General features: G+C 39.1%; 2 protein-coding genes across 6 annotated transcripts in view; both read left to right on the top strand.

Annotated features, from left to right (window-relative positions):
• Positions 1 to 26,555, top strand: part of ZNF215 (zinc finger protein 215) — a 151,728-nt gene that overhangs the window by 93,497 nt on the left and 31,676 nt on the right. The gene's annotated exons all lie outside the window — the stretch shown is intronic.
• On the top strand, positions 23,137 to 24,449 carry OR10A5 (olfactory receptor family 10 subfamily A member 5). Its single transcript, XM_067751791.1, has one exon. The coding sequence runs from the start codon at positions 23,316 to 23,318 to the stop codon at positions 24,264 to 24,266; it is 951 nt and encodes a 316-aa protein (XP_067607892.1). The 5' UTR covers positions 23,137 to 23,315; the 3' UTR covers positions 24,267 to 24,449.

The raw sequence follows: 26,555 nt of genomic DNA, 5'->3' as shown, positions 1-26,555 counted from the left end.
AAGGCATAAGTACTTCATGACCTGCTACTGCTGTCATCAAAACCTTACCTCTTGTCACGACCTACATTGTATCTTACACCCTGCAGCTCTTGACATACAGCATGTTTATCACCTAACTCCTCCTTAACCTTCAAATCTTGACTCATGTGGCATCTCCTCATAGAACCATTAGTTGTCCTTTCTTTCTTTTCCTTTTCACTGATTTGGTAATGGGTTCCTCATGAGAGCTCGTGAAAGCCCATATATCATTTACTAGCTGTATCACTGCTGCTGCTGCTCAGGTAGATATAAAAGAGGTACTATATGCCAAAGTGGCCACATACATCCTTAATGGTATAGCAAAGAGTGGATATAATTCCCTTGATGCCACATGGGTCCCTCAAATACAATATGTCTCGAAAAAATTGTCTAAGCCTGTTCTTCCTCTATCACAATGAATGGTACTAGTTTCTCTGCAGTATATACTGTACTGGAGATCCAGAATTTCCCTATATCTTCTATACCTATCCTCCCCACCCCAACCCCACATCCCACTCACAACTAATCCAGGTTTTATCTAAACTTCCTCTTTAATTATCTCCTAAATTTGTCCCCTTTCTCCTGTCCTATTTCTGCTGCCTTCCCCCTAGTCCTTTATACCAGTCACGTCCTTGTTATTTCTTGACTTTATTTCAATAGGCTATTGCCTGGTCTTTTTCCCCCAACCTCAACTTCTTTCAATCTAATTTCCACTTGTTTCTTGAGTGAAATTTTATGTAGAAATTTGACTCCAAGAGCATTTGATTTGGGGGAGCACATACAAAATCCCTCAATAATGTGTCAAATGTGTATTTCCTTTTAACTCTCCTACAGTAATCCAGTCATTGCCTACTATTTTCCTTTTTCTAAACATGTTGTGATATTCTCTAACTCTATGATTTGCACATACTCTTCCTTCTGTCAAAACTACACCTAGGAATTATTTATCTTTCACATTTCAATTTCTTGGTTATCACCTTCCAAAACTACCCATATTCCTACCGATATAGATTATTTACTGGTATTTCCATCTCTTCTTTTGACAATAGTTCTTATTTTAGGGTCTGCTTTAGCAACTAAATAGTAAACGTGTTATAATGGTTGCATAGATGCATGGATGGAGGGGAAAATTGAGAAAGGAATGATATGGGCAGACTAGATGAATTGCAAATGATAGGAATCAAATATAAAGAGAGCAAAATGTAAAAAGGAGTTGGGTGGAAATGATCAAGAGTAGAGAACTTAAATCAGTTACCAGAAAATCTGACAGAATTGGAATAATATGTAAGGAAAACAGACATTGAATATAGAAGAATTGGCAGACCCACAGAGACAAGATAAAATGTAAGGAAGTTAGAGTAAGAGCAAAGAAATTGGAACTTTTGTTGATAAAATGGATGATATTTGGGTAAAATAAATGTGCTATATTGACAAGAGATTCAATGAGAGAAGATAAGTATAATACAGAAAGGATATAATTAGGAATGGGAGATCATAAAAGCTGTAGGGAGGCTAGGCAGAGCATGAATGAATACAGAAACAAGCTATGAGTGGAGGAGATAAAGAAAGTCATATTGGTCTAAGTATCAGAATGGACCAGACATGAGAAATGCTGATAAGGGTTTGGGTTTTATTAGGTGTAGAGGGGACTAGGAAGATGGGTGTATTGGACAGAAAGAAAACATGGGAGACTTGACCGTTGAAGAGGAATGAAGCAGATAACAGAATCCACTTACTTTATTCAGATGTCTTTGACTCCGGGTCCTCCCAAGATGACCAGTTGGTGAGGAAAAGACTTAGAGAGTGTATATGAAAGAAAGTCGAAACATCAAGACAAAGAAAGATGCTGCAGAGACTCCACCTTCTCTTCCTCCCATGATCAGAGAACACTGCCACACCAGGAAAGTTTCTTTTACCTTGTACCTCCCCTCTGTAGTCCCCATTTTGCCCTCCTCCTTCTGATGTTTTAGAGTGATTCTAAATCCAGAGCCCAAGAGACCACTAGAGATACAAGAAAAAAAAAGACTGGGGAAGAAGACAGGAAAAGGTGTGTTTGGGAAGTAGGAAATAGAAGTTTACATGAAGCAGAGGGTGTCTACCCCTACTACCTCGTAGCTTCTTCCCTTGCCTTCTCCTTCCTTCTTTCCATCCTGCCACATTCATGCTCAAAAGAAAGCCTTTGACTTTAGGCCAGGCCAATCTGGGCTTATATTCTGGCTCAATTATGTAATCTTAAGCAAGTTACTTAAGTTTTTTGAGCCTTAGATTCCTAACCTGTAAAATGGAAATAATATACCTCACAAAGTTGTTGAGAGGAATAAATGAAGTGATATGTATACAGTGCTTGGAACATGATAGGGTCTCAACAGTGCTACCCAGTTTCTTCATTTATCTCCTGAATCCATGTGGGTAACATCCCTTTAATTACATGATGTCATAGAAGAAGCACTGAATTGAAAGTTTCTGGGGTTTAGTTCCACGTTTGTAATTGATATTCTGTTTAATCAAGGATTTTGTTATATATCAGTTTATTTTCCATAAAATGATAATAACATATACTACAGATGTTTTGAGGATTAAATAAAATAAAATTTGTGAAAAGGTTTGGCACAATCTCAGTCCCTAGTAAGCAGTGTATGTAGAGGTTAATAACGTGGGCTCCACCGAACGTAAATTGATACAGCCACTATGGAGAACAGTATGGAGGTTCCTTAAAAAACTAAAAATAGAATTACCATATGACCCAGCAATCCCACTACTGGGCATATACCCTGAGAAAACCATAATTCAAAAAGACACATGCACCCCAATGTTCATTGCAACACTATTTACAATAGCCAGGTCGTGGAAGCAACTTAAATGTCCATCGACAGATGAGTGGATAAAGAAGATGTGGTACATATATACAATGGAATATTACTCAACCATAAAGAGGAACGAAATTGGGTCATTTGTAGACACACAGATGGACCGAGACTGTCATACAGAATGAAGTTAAGTCAGAAAGAGAAAAATATCATGTATTAACTCATACATGGAATCTAGAAAAATGGTACAGATGAACTGGTTTGCAAGGCAGAAATAGAGACACAGATGTAGAGAACAAACGTGTGGACACCAAGTGGGGGAAAGTGGGGGGTGGGATGAATTGGGAGATTGGGATTAACATATACACACTAATATTACACTAATATGTATAGAATAGATAACAAATGAGAACCTGCTGTATAGCACAGGGAACTCCACTGTACAGTAGAAACTAACACAACATTGTAAAACAACTATACCCCAATAAAAAAAACATTAAAAAATTGTGTACATATTTAATTGACAGAAGTAAACAATTAAAAAGAAAAAGCTCGATAATAACCCTCAAATATATAATTGAAAGTGAAAAAACACTACTCTGAAAATTAATAGAGACAACATTTACACGAATGCTGAAATTATAATAGCTTCACAAGTGTGTGTGCATGTGTGTGTAGCACAGGCTGGGCTTCCTGTGTTGGGAGACAGCAGTCCCCAGTCATCTCCCATTTCTGCACATCTTCTAAAAGTTTTTGTTCTGAACTATCTATTCCAGGATGTTTAAACAACCCGATTAAAAAATGGGCAGGGCATCCCTGGTGGCGCAGTGGTTGGGAGTCCGCCTGCTGATGCAGGGCGCACGGGTTCGTGCCCCGGTCCGAGAGGATCCCGCATGCCGTGGAGCGGCTAGGCCCGTGGGCCGTGGCCGCTGGGCCTGCGCGTACGGAGCCTGTGCTCCGCAACGGGAAAGGCCGCAACAGTGAGAGGTCCGCGTACCGCAAAAAAAAAAAATTGGGCAGAAGAACTGAATAGACACTTCTCCAAAGAAAAAAATGTAGATGGCCAACAGGCACATGAAAAGATGCTCAACATCGTTAATCATCAGGGAAATGAAAACCAAAACCACAGTGAGATATCATCTCACACCTTTCAGAATGGCTATCATCAAAAAGAATGCAAATACACATGTTGGCAAAGATGTGGAGAAATGGGAACACTTGTACACTGTTGGTGGGAATGTAAATTGGTGTAGCCACTGAGGAAAGTATGGAGGTGTCTCAAAAAACTGAAAATAGAACTACCATATGACCCAGTATTTCCATTCCTGGGTATATATCCGAAAAAAACCCAAAAATACTAATTTTAAAAGATACATGCACCCCAGTGTTCATAGCAGCATTATTTAAAATTGCCAAGATATTGAAGCAACCTAAGTGTTCATCAACAGATTAATGGATAAAGATAAAGAATATGTGGTATTTATATACAATAGAATAGTACATATCCAAAGATTGCATAAAATTTTTTTCAAGTTTTTAAAAGGAAAAAAAATTAAAATAATGTGGGCTCCACCATCACGCTGCTTGTGTTCAACTATGAGACTTGAAAAAATTATTTAACGTCTCTGTGCCTCTGTTTTCTTCTCTGTGAAATGGGAATAATTCTAATATCCATCTCACAGAATTGTGAAGATTAAATAAATGTATGGATGGAAGTTTCTTAGAACAGCACCTGGAGCACAGTTTTCCTCAAAAAATGTTAACTAGTGTTCAAGAAATATTTGTTGAATCTGAGTCTGTTGAAACTGGAGTGGAATTATCAGTGGGAACACTGGAGATTAAGAGAAGGTTCTTTGAGATTCTGAGTTTAAGAGATTCTCATCAGTAACTGGGAGGAAGCTGTTCCTAAAGTTTGAATAATCGGAACAAAATGAGTGTGACTGGGCAGTTTTCATTGTCTGGATTAGTGTGCTGTCCATAAGCCTCACTGACCCCATGATAAGAACAAAACTCAGTTCTCCAGGAACAGAAAAAAATATTGAGATAGTCAAGAGGAAGTTACCATAAAAAAATGATGTAGCAGTGAAGAGGGGCAGAACATAAAATATCTACAAATGCTCTTAAAAACCTGATTTTGAGTGAAATACTGCGCCATAGACATTGTAGTAAACCCTATTTTGTTTGTTTGTTTTTGTTGTTTTTATTTATTTATTTATTTGCCTGCGCTGGCTGTTAGTTGTGGCACATGAGATCTTCGTTGCCTCATGTGGGATCTTTAGTTGCAGCATGCGAGATCTAGTTCCCCGACCAGGGATTGAACCTGGGCCCCCTGCATTGGGAGCGCTGAGTCTTAACTGCTGGACCACAAGGGAAGTCCCATATACCCTATTTTGAACAAAGGAAAATATGTATGTGCATAAATATTATTGCCATACTATGCTGTTAGTTGAAAAACGATCAAACCCAGCAGCTGTTTGAATTAGCATTGATTTGGTTGATGTGGTAATATTGTTTAAATGAGGAATATTTGCACACCTCATTTAGATTTCGAGGTTGTTGTCAGTTTGCCTTTGGTGATTATTATCAGCCAACCGACCACACCAATAGGCTAAATTTAAAAAGCTATAATCATTCAATATATACACTGTTAAATCCATTTGATAAACACTCATGAGGATAAAGGGGATATGTCCTTAAGATAAAAAAAAATACAGGTTTAAATTTCTTTATCCAAAAAAAAATGGGGCACTTGAATTTTTCAGGTTTTAGAAAGGTAATATGCTGCATACACCGTACGTTTCCTATCACCTCCAGAGAGTTCTGAAGCAGTATTCTATAATCAAATGCATCAATATCTCTATAGCAAAATAATGTATGACTATACAATGTAGAATAAATAAAGATTATAAATAATCAGTTCACAACAGATTTTTCATCCAATGTGTTAAGACCCCAAACTTAGGAAAAAATGCTGTTTCCAAAGCTGCTTGGATTTTTGAATCCCAGCTAAGGGCTTATGGAATACATACCTATTTATAACCAAATGCATATGCCAAGGGAAAAAATACTAGATATGTTCTTATTAAAACAGAAGATGGCAAAAATATTCTTTATCCCCATTATCTCATGTTGCTTTGGTACTTTTTGTCAATAAGATACAACCTGAAAAAAGTGAATAATATTTAAAAGGTAGATGCAAAATATTATTTGCATATATGATTATACTCAAGAAAAATAAGAGTACTAAACTAAAAACTACTCAGTAGTTATAAGAAATACTATAGAAAGATTCCATGTACCCTTTGCCCAGTTTCCCACATAGTAACATGTTGTGAAACTATAGTACATTATCACAAACACGGTATTCACATGGTAATAGGCCGGATACAGAATATCTTCATCACAAGAGTCCTCATTTTGCCCTTTTACAGGCAGACCCGTTTCTCTCCTGCCCATATCCTTTCCTTAAGCCCTGTTAACTACTATCTGTTCTCCATTTCTATAATTTGTCATTTCAGAAATGTTCTATAAATGGATTCATACATTATATAATCACTTGAAATGGGCTTTTTTTCTTAGTATGATTCTCTGAAGATTCATTTCAGTTTGTTGTGTGTATCAATAGTTCTTTTTTTTTTTTTTTTGTATTGCTGAGTAATGCTACATGCTGGATGTACTTAGTTTGTTTAAACATACGCCAGCTGAAGAACGTCTGGGTTGTTTCCAGTTTATGCTGTTATGAATAAAGCTGCTATAAACATTTATGTAGAAGTTTTCATGTGGCAAAAAAAATCTTGCTCTGATTTTGAGATAAACTGCATTAAACTTGTATATCAATTTAGGGAGAATTGACATCATTACTACTTCAACATTCCAATCCATGAACACAGTATGTTTCTCCTTTTATTTAGATCTTCATTCATTTTCTTCGTCAGCATTGTGTATTTTTCAGCACGCAAGTCTTGTAAATATATTTTTAGATGTACACCAGCTAAATATTGTGTTATTAATTTCAGTGTCTTTGTGTTCATTGCAACTGCATAGAATTACACTTGATTTTTATATATGTTTATTTTGTATCCTGTGATCTTTCTGAACCCACTGTTAGTTCTAGACTTTTTTGTTGATTCTGAGTTCTGATTCTCCACTAGGCATCTTCTGACACAACGTAAGCATTAAAGAGACAGGCGCCTTATTACTGCTCAATGGGTGTGGAAGTCTAGGCTCTCCACTGACACCTGGTGGCAGTGGGGGTGAAATTCCTGGCTCCCACCCAGCCTGGTGAGGGTGGAAGTCTAGGCTCCCCTGGATTTAACCACAGTTTTTCCTATTGTGTTTGGATGAAGTAGAGTGGTTATCATCTAAAACATTTCTGTCTTCCTAGGTTGCCCCCTTTCTGGGTCATCTGGCTATAGAGAGCACATTTTGGTTTGGGATTTTTTGTTCGTACATGTTAGATCTTCAGATTTCTGACTTCTCCAATAACAGGCCTAGGATATATGAAGCCAAAAACAAACCCAGGGAACCCACTACCTTTTCATTCCTTGGTCCACAATGTTCCTACCTACTCGCCTTCTTTTTTCTACCTTTCAGAGTCTTATGTTTGTTTTATATATAATATCCAGGGCTTTTTAGTTGTGCTTGGTGGAATCAGTAAAAATGGGCAATCAACTTTTATAGCGAAAATAATAACAATGTGTTGTGTAATTCATAGAGAATGTATGAGTAAAATGTATGACAAAATGTATGTATGACAAAAGAAAGAGATGTAAATGGAAGTTCACTTTTATAAAATGTTACATTATACATGAACAGTTATGTTTCTTCAGGGTAGATTGCTACATGTTAAGGATGCATATGGTAAACCCTAGAGCAAACACATAAACAAAGAAACAAATAATTTATAGCCATAGGTGAAATAACAAAAGAGAAGAAAAAAATTGGCAGACACACACCCAACTATATCAAAATTTCTAAGTTTAATCTATTTTAACAGAACTTGAATTTTATACTGAAAAATTTTCACAATAATAAGCAATTACTTGAATGTAATTAGGGAATCATTATATAGTGATCTTTATGTCTACAAAATTTACTTCGTGGGTTATTGATGATAAATGAATAGTATTACTTTATGACACCTATCATGACAAAAAATACTTGTAGATTAAAATATTTCCCATATTTAGAATAAATATTTAACAGAAGTAGACTAAATATTCCTATTAAGAGACAGAGATTGTTACTGTAGATTAGAGCAAGAAAGCAAGCAAGAAAGGAAGGAAGAAAGAAAGAAAGGAAGGAAGGGAGGAAGAAAGAAAGAAAGAAAGAAGGAAAGCTAGGAGCAGCTGAGACAAAATCTTGCCATAAACCCCACCCTCAGCACTGTGACCACAGTTGGGAGGGAACTCACAACCCCAAGTTTCTCCCTGAGGAGTGAAGGGTTTTAACTCCACACCAGGCATCCCATTTTAAGACCTGCACCTGAGAGACAAGCCCCCAGAACACGTAGCTTCAAAAGCCAACAGGGCGGGCTTCCCTGGTGGCGCAGTGGTTGAGAGTCCACCTGCCGATGCAGGGGACACGGGTTCGTGCCCCGGTCCGGGAAGATCCCACATGCCGCGGAGCGGCTGGGCCCGTGAGCCATGGCCGCTGAGCCTGCGCGTCCGGAGCCTGTGCTCCGCAACGGGAGAGGCCACAACAGTGAGAGGCCCGCATACCACACACACACAAAAAAAAAGCCAACAGGGCTTGTATCCATGAGACCCACAAGGCTATAGCAATCTGAGAAACAGTTCTTCAAAGGTCCATGCAGCCTCACCCACCCCACAGCCCCAAGGCCCAGGAAAAGGGCCCTGAAAAGAGCTCAGAGGCACTGAGGCAGCTGAAAAGTGCTCAGGCTCTCTGTGAAGTAGGCCTATTTGCTTGTCTTAAAACATTAGCCTGAAGGGCAAGTGTGTAATTTAACACACATCTCTCTCCAAAGAGGAGGCCAGCGCGTGCCATCTTTGCACTCTCCCTCTGCCTCACTCCAGCTCACAGGTATCTCTTGAGAAGGAGCTTATGTACTTGTCTGGTACCCTGATTTTTGAGGGTTGTCACCCAGAGGACACCTCTTGGTCACCTGGTTCTGGTGGCCAGCAAGGCTTATGCTCTATGATTTTTGAGGGTTGTCACCCAGAGGACACCTCTTGGTCACCTGGTTCTGGTGGCCAGCAAGGCTTATGCTCTAAGGTCTGCAGTAAACAGAGAAGGAGTTCTTAACTGGCTACCTCCCAAGGCACAGCAGAAAGGCAATAGACTAATGTGCCCAGTCTTTCTGTAAAAGAAGCCTGTTAGCTTATCTTCATAGACGCAGCCTGACGGGCAGGCTTCCTATTAAACACACATCTGAAGGCCCACTGTAATCCTCTTCAGAGACCTCAGACAGTAGGATCTATCTTTGAGCTCTCCCTCTGCTGCACTCCAGATCACCAGTATCTCGCAGAAAGGAGTGCGCATGTCTAGTGCCCTGGTTTTTGTGACTGATGCCCGGGGGATACCCCTTGATTACCTGGTGGCCCGTGGGGCTTAGGTTCATGGGTCCCATTGGACTGTAACAAACAAAGAAGCAGTTCTTAACCAGCTACACCTCAGGGCACAGCAAAGAGTCAACAGACTAAGGCACCCAGTCTTTCTTTGGAAGAAGCGTATTAGCTTATCTTAAGGCTTTGAACTGAAGGGCAGGCTTCTAATTAAAAACACTTCTAAGGGCCAACGGTGATCCTCTTCAGAGACCTTGGAGGGCAGGCACTATCTTCACACTCTCCATCCACCACACTCCAGGTCACCAGTATCTCCCAGAAAGGAGTCTCTGCCCATGTCTGTTGCCCCAGGTGCTGTGGCTGCCACCCAGGGAAAGCCCCTGGATTGCCTGGCTCTGCTGGCCAGTAGTTCTTATGTTCATGGATCCCTAGGACTATAAAAAATGGAGAAACATTTCTTAACTGGCTACTGCCCCCTGGGGCACAGTACAGAGGCAGCAGACTGAAATGTACCCCTGTCTTTCTGGGAAAGAGGACAATAAGCTTATCTTCATAGCTGTGGCTTAGGGGGTAGGCTTCTAATTAAACACATGTTGAAGGGCTGACTACAGTCCTCTCCAGAGATTGGGGAATCTAGCAGGTGTCATCTTTGCCTTCTCCCTCTGCTCCTCCTGCAGGCCATCAGTGTCTCTGAGAAAACTTGTATACACATCTGGTACACTGACATTTGTGACTGCCACCCAGAGGATACATCCCTTGATAGCCTGGCTCTGGTGGCCACTGAGACATGTGTTCATGGGTTCAGTGGGATGGTAGTAAACAAAAAGCAGTTCTGAACTGGTTATCACTCCAAAACTCAACGCAGAGGGAGCAGATAGAAATGTTCGTCTCCCAGTCTTCTTCTGAAAGATGTATATTTGAATACTTTAAAAGTAGCTGCCTACAGGTCTGACTTCCAATTAACCTGAATCTAGGTGCTAATAGGGATTCTCCCCTTTGGGACACTGATGGCTCTTGGCATACCCTCAACTACTGGGAGCCCACTAACAATAAAGTAGGTTGCTTGGACAATCACAAGGGTTTGAGAGACAGCCAAGAGCTAGAGCAGCATTGAACAATAAGTTTTATCTCCTATATGATGCCACTCCTTCAGGCTGAGCGAGGTGGCTGTTTTATCTAATGTATAAAACCCCACACAGAGCCAAGGAAAATGAAGAAAAAGCGGGATATGTTCCAAATGAGAGCAAGATAAAACCTCAGAAAAAAAGACCTTATGAAATGGAGATAAGTTATTTACCTGATAAAATTTAAAATAATAGTCATAAAGATGCTCACTGGGCTCAGGAGAACAATGGCTGAACAAAGTGAGAATTTAAACAAAGAGAAAAAGAATTTTTAAAGTAGCAAACAGAAGTCACAGAACTGAAGAATACGTTAACTGAAGTGAAAATTATACTAAAGGGTCTCAAAAACAGACTGGGTGAAATGTAAGAAAGGATCAGTGAACTCAAAGATAGGTTAGTGGAATTCAGTCAGAGCAGCAAAAAGAAAAGAGAATGAAAAGGAATGGAGATAGCTTAAGGAACTTAAAGGGCACATCAAGCAGAGTAACATTTGGATTATAGGAATCTCCCCAGAGATGAATGTAATAAGAGACAAAGAAGGTCATCACATAATGATAAAGGGCTCAATCCAACAATATTTGTAAATACTTATGCGCCCAGCTAGGAATACCAAAATATATAAAGCAAAAGTTAAAAGACCTTAAGAGAGAAATCAACAGCTATACAATAATAGTAGGGGACTTTAATATCCCAACTTCATCAATGGATAGATCACTCAGATAGAAAATCAATAAGGGAACATTGGCTTTAAATAACATCATAGACTGGATAGACTTAACACACACATAGAGAACATTCCATCGAAAAACAACAAAATACACATTCTTCTCAAGTGCACATGTAACATGCTCAAGGATACTTCATATGTTAGGGCACAAAACAAGTCTTAATAAATATAAGACTATTGAAATTATATCAAGCATCTTTGCTGACCACAGTAGTATGAAACTAGAAACCAGTTACAAGAAGAAAACTGGAAAATTCACAAATATATGGAGATTAAACACCATGCTACTGAACAACCAATGGATCAAAAAAATATATAAAGAAAAAATTTTAAGAAATACCTTGAGACAAATGGAAATGGAAATACACATAAAAAAACTTATAGAATGCAGCAAAAGAATTTCCAAGTGGGAAGTTCATAGCAATAAATGGCTATAATAAGAAACAAGAAAGGTCTCAAATAAACAGCCTAACTTTGAACCTCAAGGAACTAGAAAAAGAAGAACAAATGAAGCCCAAAGTTAGTAGAAGGAGGGAAATAACAAAGATCAGAGTGGAAATAAGTGAAATAGAGGCAAAAAGATAATACAAAAGATCAAAGAAACTAAGAGCTTGTTTCTTGAAAAGAAACACTAAATTGGCAAATCTTTAGCTAGACTCCCCAAGAAAAAAAAAAGAGGACTCAAAATCAGAAATGAAAGGGGAGATGTTACAACTGATACTACAGAAATACAAAGGCTCGTAAGGGATTACTACAAGCACTCATATGCCAACAAATTGGACAAATGGGTGGAAGAAGAAATGGATAAATTTTCAGAAACATACAGTCTACCAAGACTGATTCATGAAGCTATAGAAACTCTGAACAGGCCAATTACCAGCTAGGAGATTGAATCAGTAATCAAAAACCTCCAAAACCAAAAGTCAAGGACTAGATGGCTTCACTGGTGAATTCTACCAAACATTTAAAAAAGAATCAGGGCTTCCCTGGTGGCGCAGTGGTTGAGAGTCCGCCTGCCAATGCGGGGGCATGGGTTCGTGCCCCAGCCCGGGAAGATCCCACATGCCGCGGAGCGGCTGGGCCCGTGAGCCATGGCCGCTGAACCTGAGCGTCCGGAGCCTGTGCTCTGAAAGGGGAGAGGCCACAGCAGTGAAAGGCCCGCGTACCGCAAAAAAAAAAAAAAAAAAAGAATCAATACCAATCCTTCACAACCGTTTACAAAATATATGCGGAGGGAATACTTCCCAACTCATGTGAGGTCAGTCTTACCCTGACACTGAAACCAGGAAAAACAATGTTTGTGAATAAGGACAAGAGAGGTAAAAATTGACTGTACAGGTAAGAAGAAGTCAGACCATTCAGAACTTCTTTTTGACCATGTGATAGATTTTAGATATTAATCTAAATGCAGTGGACCACCACTGAAAAATATTAAGCAAGGGACAATTAAAAAAAAAAGATAACTATGTCTACTGGGTAGATAATTTATTGTTAAGTGGCAAGAATGTAAAGAGAGACTGGTATAGGAATGGCAGAAGATCAGGGAAAAGCTGATGATGGTTTAGGATTGAAAAGGTGTCAAGGCCTATACTCATATTTCTTGCATGAGCAATCATGTTGAGAGAGATACCTTTCACTGAAATGGTAAAGTAAGGGGGACAAGCATATATGGCTGTAGAGGCATGGCTGTGAGAGAGGTCAAGAATTTAGTTTCCAGTTTCTCAAAGAGAATACAATATAGTGTGTGTTTAAAGTAATATAATAAATACTGAAAGATTCGGTAAAACTGCAGTAACGGTTACTGAACCCAGCTCAATCCAAGCGTAAGCACTTTCAGGCCAGTGGGGAGCAGACATATAAACATTAGGACAGTAGGTAATAATACATGCATAATGGTTAGACGTAGTAGCAAAGTAAGAAGTATAAGAAGGAATGGGAGCCAAGGTTTAAGATTGTATGTGAGATAGGCATTCCAAGACAAATAAGTAGTAAGTGCAAAGGGTACAGAAGTAAGTCTTCTTAATGTGTAAAAGTGTAAACTCTGAAGCCAAAATGCCTGGGTTGTAATCCTGACTCTCTTCCTGAGTAGCTGTAAGACACTGGACAAATAACACAGCATATGTTGACTCCGTGTCATCTATAAAATACAGATAATCACAGCACCTATTTCATAGCACTGCTGTGAGGTTTAAATGAATTAATATATGTAAAACACTGTTGGACACTTAAGAAGCACTATGGAAATGTTCATTATGCTGATATAATCATGATAATGACCATGGTGATAGCAGTGGTAATAATGATGAAAATAACACGGGAGAGATGTCTGGAGGAGATGAGGGTGGGGAGATAGGCAGGGGCCAAATATTCAAGAGTCTTCTATGCTAGGACTCTGAAACTTACTGTGAACTCTCTTCATTAAAAAGTTTTAAGCATGAAGTAACAATCAGCTATGTGTTTGGAAAGACTTTCCTGGTAGTATTGTAGAGAATGGGTGGCTAGGGGACAAAGCCTGTGGGACGGAGACCAGTCAAAAGGCTTATACAATTGTCCATGAGCCATAAACTCAGGGCAACACAAAATTACTTCTTAATCTCAGAACTTGAAGTCCTCCATCAAAATGGGTCAGCAGAGGAAGCAGTAAGCAGACCTGACTGGTAAGAGGAAACTCACTGCTTCCCTGGATCCCACCCACTCCTGTAAGCCTGCAGGCCAGTGAGGACTTGAGCTTCAAAGCTGGGCTGCTTGCCAGCAGGAGTTCATTAAGTGTGGCTCTGCAGCCTGAGTTCATTAGGCCTCTCCCCAGATCTGATCCTGTCTGTTCACCTAAGCTCTCCCTCCAGGCCCCAGGAGGAGGCCACCGGGAGCCTCCCTCCACTGTGTTCCCTGAACAGCAGTGTGTCTCATTAACAGCTTTTTAATGAGGTCATGGTCTGTGACTGCTCATTAATAGGCTGGTTAGTCTGCAACCCCAGGGGTGGAAGAGACTGAGGATAGAAGCCAGGGGGAACAGAGCTCAGCCCAGCTAGAGCTGAGGAGAGGGAGAGAGAACCAACTCCCTTTAGGGAGAGATTCCAGCCCTGTACTCTTGGGTCTCCAGGGTCCCTTCCAGCTCTCAGTGACTATGACTCTGCAGATTGAGGTCTGCAGGGACCAGGGACAGGGGTGGGAGGAATTTCAACAGAGTCCAGTGACCCCAGGCTTGGACCAGCTCTTGGTCTAGAGAGACTCTTGAGGAAATCAAGTACTCTTCAGGTTTTCTTTGATGCTTGTGTAAAGGGAATTTCGCTCTTGAAACTTTTTATCATCTTGCCTTCCATAATCATGGATTCCTTTGCTACCCGCTACATGCCCAAGGGCAGATTCTTTGTGCTGTTTTCCAAGTCCTTTTAAACTATACTGGTCCTAGGAGTTCAATTGTTGGCCCTCTTCTCTCTTCCTTGTGTACTATCTCTTAGAGATCCCACCATTGCCAGGGTTTCAACAAATCACTACTGTGAGATGAAACTTCGGTATTGGCATATATCTCCCACCAGGATTATTACTAGTGCCTCCTAATTGGTCTCCCAGCCTCCAGTCATACTGAAGACTTTCATATACACCCCATTCTCATTCATCCTTCTCACTGTCTCAAGAGTTCTTTCTAAATACATATGTGATGGCCTGTCATAATCATGCTTTAAATCTTTACAGTTCATCCTCATCTTCACAATGAAACTGTGTTCTTAGCATGTCATACAAGCCCATGTATAGTCCAGCTCAAGCTTATCTTTCCAATCTCGTTCTTTCCATACCCCAACCCTGCAGTTGAATGCATAGTCAACAACTGTCACACAGATCTATCTTCTTTCCCCATATACCAAGCATTTCTAGTTTCTCTAAGCATAGTCTTTTTTTTTATCCTCCTCAACAATTCAGAGTCTGAAAAACCTGGATTCAAATCTTGTGTCTGGTACTTAACAGCTATGCAAGTTCATAAAAATAACTCTAGGGCTTCCCCGGTGGCGCAGTGGTTGAGAGTCCGCCTGCCAATGCAGGGGACGTGGGTTCGTGCCCTGGTCCGGGAGGTTCCCACGTGCCCTGGAGCGGCTGGGCCCGTGAGCCATGGCCGCTGAGCCTGCGCATCCGGAGCCTGTGCTCCGCAGCGGGAGAGGCCACAACAGTGAGAGGCCCGCGTACCGCAAAATAAAAATATATATATATATATATAAAAACTCTAAATATCTATCCTTATATTTCATAATCTGTACATGGGATATAATATAATTATATAGCACATTCATAACCAAAATTAATACATAATAATATATAATAAAATTAAAATTACATGAGCCAACCACTTCCACTCATGGAGCTGTATGATCTTTCTGTAGTATCTTTCAATTGAAAGGGGGGGATTGGTTATGTAGAATTCTCAAGGATGTTTGCTGTAATTGTAACATGAGAAATCTACTTAAATTCTGTCTCCTCCCAGGAAGCAGGGTGAATTAAGTAACTAACATTTATTGACAGAAAAATATGTTACATATTTTTAAATAAAGTATTAATTATTCCTCATGGGTTTCATCACAATTTTTAAAATAGGTACTTGTTTCAAAAAAGCAAGTAACTTGTTTAATTGTCACAGCAATTTAAGTGTCAGAGCAAGAATATTAATCTAGGTATGAATCCCAAATATCATGTACTTTAAGATTGGGATTGACATATGTACACTAATATGTATAAAATGGATAACTAATAAGAACCTGCTGTATAAAAAAATAAATTCAGAAAATTCAAAAAAATAAAATAAAAATATTGCATATTCCTTCTTCTAAAATACAGAGGTAGAAGCTCAAAAGAAGTTGTATGAAATAAGTAAATGAAATAATGTTTTACACGGAGATTAAAAGAGCTCTTAGGAGAGTGAAAATTAGCAAAGAAAACAAAACACAACAAAAAACAATGTTGAGATCAACTTCAGTGGAAATTATCTGATCTATTGTGTGATGAGCTATTTCTTTGGGAGAACTAAAAGTACTTATAAAATTACTTTTATTTTCTGAATGAAGAAGATACCTGGCACAGAGTAAGTGTTCAATAAATGGTAGAAATTGTTATTAACCTGTTGTATCTTTACACAATTTTTTGTCTAAAATTCCTCCCTCTCACCACCTCCTCCCCGTGCTAAGTTAATTTATACTTATCTTTCAAGATTCAGCTCTAATTTTATTCTTTGGAATACAATTCTAAATGTTTTTCTGCTAGAAACACTTCTAATTCCCCTAGACAAAGCTGAGGTCACTTGCCTTTGTCATACATATCTTGGTCTTATATTACTACTAAAGCATTTAAGATAATGTAATTAATTGTATTTTACATGCATATCTATCAGGTGAGTATAAGGACAACCTCTCATTGTGTTCAAATTCCTTTGCCTGGCACTCACTAATACTCAATAAATGTCGAAATGAATGATTAAGTCCCAGATCATTACCTCTAGCAGTGATTTCTCACCCAAACGTGTTTCGTGTTTCCACGTGCCTCCAAGACATTTCTGCTTAGGCAGCAAGGTATCTATCTAGCACAATGCTCTCAAACTAATGTATGAAATAAACTTTTATGAAGGATGCTTCCTTCTCCCTAATAACAGTGACAAGAAACACAGCAAAGATATTTTCCACTAATTTTCTCCCCCAAATGATCTTTTGCTTGTAAATGTTTTCCTCAAAAGCCCCCCAAATTTTAACCCCCAAAGCCCACCAGAATTGTTATCCAAAATGTCCACAAAAAGATGTAAACATGACTATCCCTTTACTAGTAAACATACGTTGTTTGTGAGGGTTTATTTCCATACACTGATATAAACAAGCCACCCGAAAGTGATAACTATCTGCTGTACTCCAAAGTTTTAAACAATTTACGTTACCCGTAACGTAACGTATGAGGACACTTTGAGTACCAACAATCAAAGATGAATGATGCACCCATGAGTTCATAGAAAGAGAAAGAGGTGCACTTGAGCACTCAGGCACCCTACTCAGCATAAAAGTCCAAACCATGCAGAACATGGATTAAGGATCGGAGCTTGTTGAAAGTGTGCTGAGCCGGTTAGCGGAGGGTTACCTACAGATGGTAAGTCAACTCCAACCCGTGTGGTATGCCTACATGATGAAATTCTGAAATCATGGTTACTTTGAATAAAACACAAACTCATTCTCCAGTCACTACATCTAGTCAATGTTTTTCTTATTATTTACCCTTCTTTTTCATTTAATTTTTCATTGATTTATTTTTACATTCCATCAGGGAACATGTATATACTGAGTTCTGAGAGTACGATGGTGAACATATGTGCTGCTGTTTAGTTAGCGCTCATCCAACTAAATGGGTCAGAGAAGTAAACAGATGATTATGAAATTAAAACATCATTCAAGGTACTTTACTCTGCTCTAATGCTACAACTTGATAATCGGTATCATAGGAGTATACAACCAGTCTTCAACTCCTGCAGATTCTTACTTGGCAACACTTTTTATTCATCCCTGTTAATTCCCATTGCCACTGCCATTGCCGTTGACTTGTTACTTATTCCTCTTTTTGATTCCCCCTTTTGTTGCCATATTCTTTCACTTGATCAGTGAACATTTACACACTGAATCTTGAAGGTACAACAAAAAATGAACAAGGTGCTGCCCTCTAAGAGCTCCTATGCAAAGTGCTTTACTGTGTAATAATTCTACACTTTGATAAGTGCTATCATGGAACTATTCAACCAGTCTCTAAATCCTGCTAATTCTTCCTTGGCAAAATTCTTCCACATCCTTTGTTTCAATTCTCATTTACATTGCCACTGCCATTGGCCTAGCCAGGCCATTGTTCCTGAATTATTACTATATAAGCTTCCTCACTATTCTCATGACTTGCATTCTTTCTTCCCAATCGTCCTTTACACTCACTGCTAAGTACTGATTTACAGAATCCCTCAATTAAGAGAGGATTAAACAAAGAATTCACAAATAAATATATAATTATACAATGCTACCACTGCTATGAAGTAAACTAATAAAATTCTCTGAAGAAGAATAAATGGGACTCCTAATACAAGGAGGTCAGGGAACTCTTTTCTGAGGAAGTAACAACAGAAAATCAGAAAGTGGTATCAGAAAATTGAGTAGGAGTTAACCAGGTGAAAATTAGGAGGAAAAACATTAGAATCAAATGAATTAACCTATACAAAGATCCTAATGCAGGAAAGTTTAGTGAATTAGTGGAAAAAAAGGAAGCCAATCTGACGAACATTAAGTGTAATTGCAGAAACGGTGATGATAGCAGTAATCAAAGTGATGTGGTCATCTTACAGTCAACTGGAATGCCCCTTCCTCTCCCTGATGGAAACCTTCAAGTCTCAAGTCAAACAGTACTTTGATGAAACCTGCTTTGTATGACATACACCAAGGCTTGGAATGTTTTCTATATTTAATCGCATTTCCTTTTCACAACAAGTATTGGGACGTGGAGTAATTTTAATATCTTTCTCTAGATCATAAGGCTAAAAATTAATAGGGGAGGAACCAGAATAAAAGTGTTGTTTTGTTTCAAGTGTCTTTTATTTTTATTAAAAATTTAATAAATGTGCATAAAATTAATTAAGTACAAAATAATATACAATCAAAATATCTCCCTCTCAGGGTTGACCTCTGTTCTTCCCCACTTTCCTTGCCCAAATGCAACAACTATTATCAATTCTTTGTGTATCTTTTGAGAAATTTACCGTTTACATATTTTATATGTAGGTTTATAATATTTATTTCTATTAAATAGATGTAATTTGTGTAATGTGTATACAATCTCCTTCACCCTGCTTTTTTTCAAATAAAAATTTATCTTGGAGTTTATCCCACATTAATATATTCACAGTTACATAGTATTGCCATGGAAAACCTACAATTTTTAATCAGTTGCCTATTGATGGAATTAAGACAATTTTTACAATATTTTACTGTTAGAAATTGTACTATAATAAGAAACAGTATAACCTTTCCTGTGTCTAAAATTGTATGACTCTTAAAACCTGAATCACTAGCTCTATCCTGTACTGCTCTCTAGGCTTCTCAAAAGCCAGTAGCCTCAAATCACTTGATCAACCTTTGGACGAGGGTTTATATCTTCTGCTTGTACAACTTTCTTAACAATGACCAGCCTACTATTAACAAAAAGACAAAAAGATCCTGTAATAAAGGAAGTCTATTTAATTGAGCCCTTTCTTTCAGCAGTTTTCTATTTCTTCCATCCTGGATTTTGTGTATAGCAACTGCTTAGTCTTAAGTTCTTAATTGTTTATTTGTTCAATGACTGGCTTCCCCCATTTGAATGTAAGCTTTATGAGCACAGGGACTTTGTTTTGTTCATTCCTCTCTCTAAGGGTCTATAACAATGCTCGTCTTGTAGTAATTAGTCAATAGTTGTTTTGAACAATTACTGGCTCTTGGGAAAGTTATTATAACATTATATTCATGATATAGTAATATATATGCTGTAATAGAGTACATTAACATCCTTGTTAATATATCCCACCCCATCATACCAACCCTGTAAAATAAGCATATTATCTTTGTCTAAGCAATATGGAAACGGAAACTCAGAGAGTTTAATAAAATTGCTAGGCATCACAAACCAGAGAGTTCTAGTGCTGGGGTTCACTTAGGTCACTCAGAATCCAAAACGTTTGTGCTTTTCTCTACACAATCCTACATTCCTAGAGTACGGTTTTCCTTTCTTGAACTTCATCCAATTGCATCTGACGTTCTTTAGGGTCCCAAAGGACAGTGAAGTCAAGAAAGGTCAGTACCCTTGAGGAAGGGAAGGAAGAGGAGCTAAGGTGAGCCCAGAAACACCTGGGGGAAAATACAGATGCCAGCCCTTCACCTGGCCCTGAGGACAAAAGAGGCACAGCTGGGAATAGATCTCCTAAGTCAGGACTGGGAGCATGGCCAACCCATCTAGTCTGCTCACTCACGCCTGACACAGAGAAGGCAGCAGTGACCTGGATTCAGGTCCAACTGCAACTGCACCTCAGATGGAACTCAAATCCACAATCTTAGGGCTGAAACATCACAACTCATCTCAGGACTTAATGAAGCTCAGGTTCTTTATGTCTTGGCACAGAAGGAATTCAGCAAGAGGCAAAATGATAGGTAAGAAGTAGATTTATTAATATGCTTGTGGCAGGCAAGAGGGCTCTGCCCCCAGAACTAAGTGGACTACATTTTTATAATCAAAGGAAAAGTGGGGAGGGAGAGAAGACCACTTTCTTCCTCTTCCTTTGTAAAGATGTTTCAGGAAAATGGGGCACAAGAGGATGGTCATGTCCCAGGTCTCAGGCAAGTTCCTGGGATATGCCACCAAGTGAGGGTCCTTGGCTTCATGCAGGAAAGAATTCACGAGTGATCCATAGTAAAGTGAAAGCAGGTATATTGAGAGAGATACACATTCCATAGGCAGAATGAGGTCCAACTCAGAAGGTGAGAACGGTCCTGAAATATGGGATGACTAGCTTTTATGGGCCGAGTAATTTCATAGGCTAACAAGTGGGAGGATTGTTCCAACTATTTTGGAAAAGGAGCAGAGAATTCCAGGAGTTGGGTCATCACCCACTTTTTGGCATTTTACTGTTGGCCTCAGAACTGTCATAGTGCCTGTGGGGTGTCATTTAGCATATGCTAATGTAGTACAGTGAGCACATTGTAATACAGTACGGCTCAAGGTCCACTGGAAGGTCGCATCTTCTGCCACCTCGGACCTGGTTGGTTCTAACCAGTTTTTGTCACAACCGATTTTTCTCAATGGCTGTGTTATTCTTTAAGGATTGTGCCCTGTTCCATTCCCTCCTGTCTCACAGCTGTTAATTGTTCATCCAGGGCAGGAAGTAAGACCTCCCTGGTTCCTCTTCTGGTCCTTCTGACAGCCGAACCAGAGTTCCTCAAACACTCAGGGGAGTTCATGAAGCATAGGTGTTAGGCAGAGCTGAACAAGGCAGATCTCCCTATTGGGCACAGGTAAGGCTCTTACCAAGGGATGAATCAACCCGGGGCCCCTCTCCAGATTCGGTTGCTCAACTAGACAAGGTTTGGCAGGGTTTGTCATGACACCTAATTCTATTCCTATGTCCACACTGGAAAGATCTTATCATTTTTCACCTTCCTGTGCCTCAGTTTCCACTTTCTGTGTCATAAGATAAGTGAGATCTGAGACCACAAGAAGATTGAGATTACCCAGGTTATTTTCCAGTTCTGACTCTAAAGCATTCTGGCTCAGAAAAATGCCAGTCTCTGCAGCTTTGACAGAACATATACCTCCTGAAGTCTTGACTATCCTCTAATTAACTCAGAGAAGACTTGCCTCACTGGAACATGCACAAGGTAGATCGCATCAAGTACGCTATTTCTTTAGGACAATTCTATGGGTGCAGAAAGCCTAGAAGAGAGGGTTCCTCCTCCTGGGACAGCTAATGATTAGCAGAAGAATGTTCTTCTGGAAGTTCTGGAGGGACTAGCAGGGAGCCTGAAATGTCTTTTGATTGTGTTATGTGGTTTTGCTTTTTTGTTTTTATTTGTTTCCTGCCTGAATGCTTAAAGGAAATTTTCCCTATCCTAAACATTTTTTTAAATAAATAGCACAAAGATCAAGACATATTGGTATATTTCCATTATTTTCTGTGTGTGTGTGTATTAAGGAATGCTTTCAGTTAAAAAAAAAGAGTTAGTGATTTTTATTTTTTATAATATTTTCACAATTTCAATTTCATATTTTCATAATAATGTACACCCTAGATGTTCTGCACATCTTTAGCCAACTCCATTTTCATCCCTGTTGCTTAGAAAGCCATCAGAGAATTTATTAGGTGTCCCTACTCCTTATACATTCCCCCCAATAAGATACTGTATACTTACTGCATCAAGACCTTCATTGTGATTTAATATAATTGATTATTTAAATATCTCCTCCATTAGATTCTAAGCTTCAGGGAGAAATCAATCATCACATTGCCAGTACCTCAACAGAAGTGGAATAAATATTGAATTTTTTCATAGCGTTTAAGATTCCAGCTCTTATTTAATATAGTCCAGGTTAATTGTTTATTCATGAGTATTATCTTTCAAATATTCACTCTAATGTTCTTATTTTTCACAGAATTTTTGTGGGAATATGTTTCTTTTTTCCAATTTGTCTACTTTAGAAAGAGAAGTAGTTGGAATCTCCTGGGACACACTCACTATCTGCTTAGTTGTGCTACAGTACTCCTCTCAGATCTTAATTTTGAAAGCCAGTGGATATTCTGGGTCCTGACAATGAAATGTCAATTACAGCTTTGCTGGACTGAGGAGAAAGATCCTAAGGTTGTTACTTCATAATCTGATTAGGAAGAAGGAATAGGCATTATATGATATAAAATACTATACAGCTCTTACATTGAAAGGAGGGAAAAAAGTGCATTAAAACTACTACATTCTATAGACGTTCTTCCTATGCACCCCCTTGCCACTTTTTCTCCTATTTGAGTCACCTCAAAACAAAACATGAAAAAACATGACTTTTTCTACTAATATACACTCTCAAGTTATCTTAGAATTGAAGTCTTTAAATGTATACCAAAAAGGTAAGTACAGCTTTGGGCAGTAGATGGAGAAGATAAACACCATGAATCTTTGAAGAAGGGGGATATATAATAGGTATACATGGAAAATTTATACTGTTTTCCATCTAACTCCACTCCATCTCCGCAGGACACCTTTCATTTAACCCTGCTAAAAAGGTATTAAGTGTGCAGCAGAAAATGGGTGTGTGTAAATGATCTGAGTTGTTTTAGCAAATATGGTAACAAAGTGGAAAATGGATCACAAAGAATAAGAGTGGGGAACAATAAGACATTTCCCATTTCAGAGCTCAGGCTCTGGCCTTTCTTCCTTGTGTCTTTATTCTTAGACAACACAAGGCCCTTTCTCTTGCAACTGAAATCCTGATCTTGCCTCTTTCCCTGACACTAAGAAAGAGTCTGAAACACAAATCCAGAATCTGACTCTTCCAATCGAGAATCTCTCTCTATGACCACAGCTCGGAATTCATTCCCATATCAATGGCTGAAGGAAACTGGACAAGAGTTAGTGAGTTTATCCTCATGAGTTTCTCTTCCCTACCTAGTGAAATACAGTCATTACTCTTCCTGATATTTTTAATCATCTACCTGGTCACCCTGCTGGGAAACAGCCTCATCATTCTGGTTACCTTGGCTGACCCCATGCTGCACAGCCCCATGTACTTCTTCCTCAGGAACTTGTCTTTCATAGAGATTGGCTTCAACCTAGTCATTGTGCCCAAGATGCTGGGGACCCTGATTGCCCAGGACACAACCATCTCCTTTCTTGGCTGTGCCACTCAGATGTATTTCTTCTTCTTCTTTGGGGTTTTTGAATGTTTCCTCCTGGCCACAATGGCATATGACCGCTATGTAGCCATCTGCAATCCCTTGCACTACCCAGTCATCATGAACCCTAAGACATGGGCAAAACTGGCTGTTGCCTCCTGGTTTCCAGGCATTCCCATGGCTACTGTGCAGACCACATGGCTCTTCAGCTTTCCATTCTGTGGCACCAAGGTGAATCACTTCTTCTGTGACAGCCCACCTGTGCTGAGGCTGGTCTGTGCAGACACGGCACTGTTTGAGATCTGTGCCATTGTTGGAACCATTCTGGTCGTCATGATACCCTGCTTGCTGATCCTATGTTCCTACACTTGCATCATTGCTGCCATCCTCAAGATTCCATCAGCTGAAGGGAAGCACAAAGCCTTCTCTACCTGCTCCTCCCACCTCCTTGTTGTCTCCCTTTTCTATGTATCTTTAAGCCTCATCTATTTCCACCCTAAGTCCAATAATTCTCCTGAGAGCAAGAAGGTGCTATCACTGTCCTATACTGTTATGACTCCCATTTTGAACCCCATAATTTACAGCCTGAGAAATAATGAGGTGAAGAATGCCCTTGTCCGGACCTTCTACAAGGCCTTAGGCCTTAGAGACTGCATCCCATAGACATTAAGAAAAAGACTAAAGTCTTTCGATTAGGGAACAATCAGTTTGATATTTAGAATTCCTCTGCCTCTGCCTATCTCCATTGTGATGAAACCCAGCTGCTGAAATGACTATTGGAAAGCTCAGTGAAAACAGCACAGAGGTAGTTTAGACCTGTCACCACCACCTGGAAACCTCCTCTGCCTGCCCATTATGGACTTACATTCTTTTTCTTATCATCATTTTAACACTTCTGTGGCCAAGTAATTCCAGATATTCACATTCCTGTGTGCACACTGTGAACGGTATGAAACTGCTTATAATCCTAACATGGGAACACACAGAATAAAAGAGGGCACAACCCATCAAAAATCACCTTGTGACTTTGTCTTCCTTTGGGCAAATCTGACTGCATTCATCAGATAGGAAACCCTATGAGTCCTCCCGATGCATAACTCTCCTCACTGCCTTATTTTAGTTCTCGTGTCCTTGAGGGAGTGTTAGTTCTTTCAAGCTCACTCATATGTATTGTATGGATATAGGAAAGTGGGTCAATAATTCCCATACCTATACCTTTATAAATCCAACAATGATTTATTCCTCATTCTATTTATCCCAGGAAGAATGACCTGAGCTTCCACAGACTCTCTCTCTAGATTTGGGGTTTCAGTGGTTATTTGTTTAATGATCATTCTTAATCAGTAACTTAGGTTCTTACACCTTGTTGGAGTAATATCATAAATTTCAATCATGATGCTGCTTTCATTAAGGATTAAAATGGATCCAGCTAACTCCAACATAGCTCTTCTTTAACCACAAAAAGATTCCTCATTCTTTTTATAACTTCGTAGTACTCTGCTTTGTAGATACACCATAGTTTATTTAATGAGTCTTTTGCAATTAAAAGAAAAGCTTTATGCATGTGCCTTTTTATGCTTTTGCCAGTGTATCTGACGTATGGAAATCTAGAAATTGGATTTATTGGGCCAAGTGTAAATACATATATAGTGTTGCTATATTGGCACATTTCCCTCCAAATTGATTGTACCATTTTATACTCTCAACAGCAATTTATGAGAGTTCTTGTTTCCTCACAGCCACATCAATAATATTTGTCATCAGTCATTTGCAATTTTGCTTATATAATAGGTAAGGAAACATAATTAAATTTTAATTTGAATGAATAAAATTTGAAGAATACAGAGGGAATACGTGAGTAAATCAGAGAAAAGTCATGCATTTCATTTAGACTTCTGAGTTCATAGGTTAGATGATTAGCAGTTGGTGATGTCTTGGTACTCTATTTTCTCTGCTCAAAAGGTTCTTTTGACCTTCATTTTAGCCAAATCCATCTCATCTTTCATGGTCTACTGCAATTCCTCAGGCAGCATAAATTGCTCATCCTACATGCATCTATTCTAAGTTTGTCAATACCCAAGTTAAATTCTGTGTCTACTATCCTGTACTTATTTTTACATGTTTGTCTTCCCCCAATGTACCTGTAACTCTTTGAAAATGAATACTGCACAAATGTTTCTGTTTTACTACAGCATAGGCATTCCTGGAAACCTTATGTTCTGCAAAACTCACACTAAAATACTATGGAGAAATAAGGTTAAGGCAGATCACTGAAAATGTATGCAAATTTGAAGCCAGAGCATTAACAGAAAGAATAACTGGTACATGGAGAGACAACATAGACTGTCCAGGCATGCAGCTTAGAGAGGCTGGAGATTGCCACGGTAGATAGTCAACATGCACAAACAGTAGAATAAAATTGCCAACGATGGTTTATTGAGAAAAAGAGTATTTGGTGCTGAGACAATGCAGATGGATGTGATGCTGTAAACCAGTGGGGCAGCCCTTATATGGCCACAGGAGTCAGTACCACTTTCCAGGAGCCGCAAGCTACACAGAGCAAGGGGTGCCCCTTTCTGTGGATGAAGCCTAAGGTACAGGCATACTTTAAAAAGTCTCTTAAAAACAACTAAGAGAGTTCCTGATGCCAAGGTCTCAGGACATTTACTTAGATATTGAAGGCTATCACTTTACTCAATCTATTCTGATTTGCTTTGCCCAATTAAAAGTTACATACAATGAAATTATTTTCCTTTTTTTCAATAGTATATGCAAGATAAATAAATGAATGGATAGTCTAGCTGAGAAACGATGATGACTTGGAATAGAGTGGTATTAGTAGAAATTAATTCAAAATATCTTTTACAGGAAGAATTGATAGGACTTGATGGTGGATTGCATGTGGAGAAATATACCACTCAAGAGAGGGGGGTTGATTCTAGAGCTAGACCA

The sequence above is a fragment of the Pseudorca crassidens genome, chromosome 9, assembly GCF_039906515.1.
Source record: "Pseudorca crassidens isolate mPseCra1 chromosome 9, mPseCra1.hap1, whole genome shotgun sequence".
NCBI lineage: Eukaryota > Metazoa > Chordata > Mammalia > Artiodactyla > Delphinidae > Pseudorca > Pseudorca crassidens.
The sequence above is the reverse complement of the archived record's forward strand: the minus strand, read 5'-3'. Positions and strand labels throughout refer to the sequence as shown.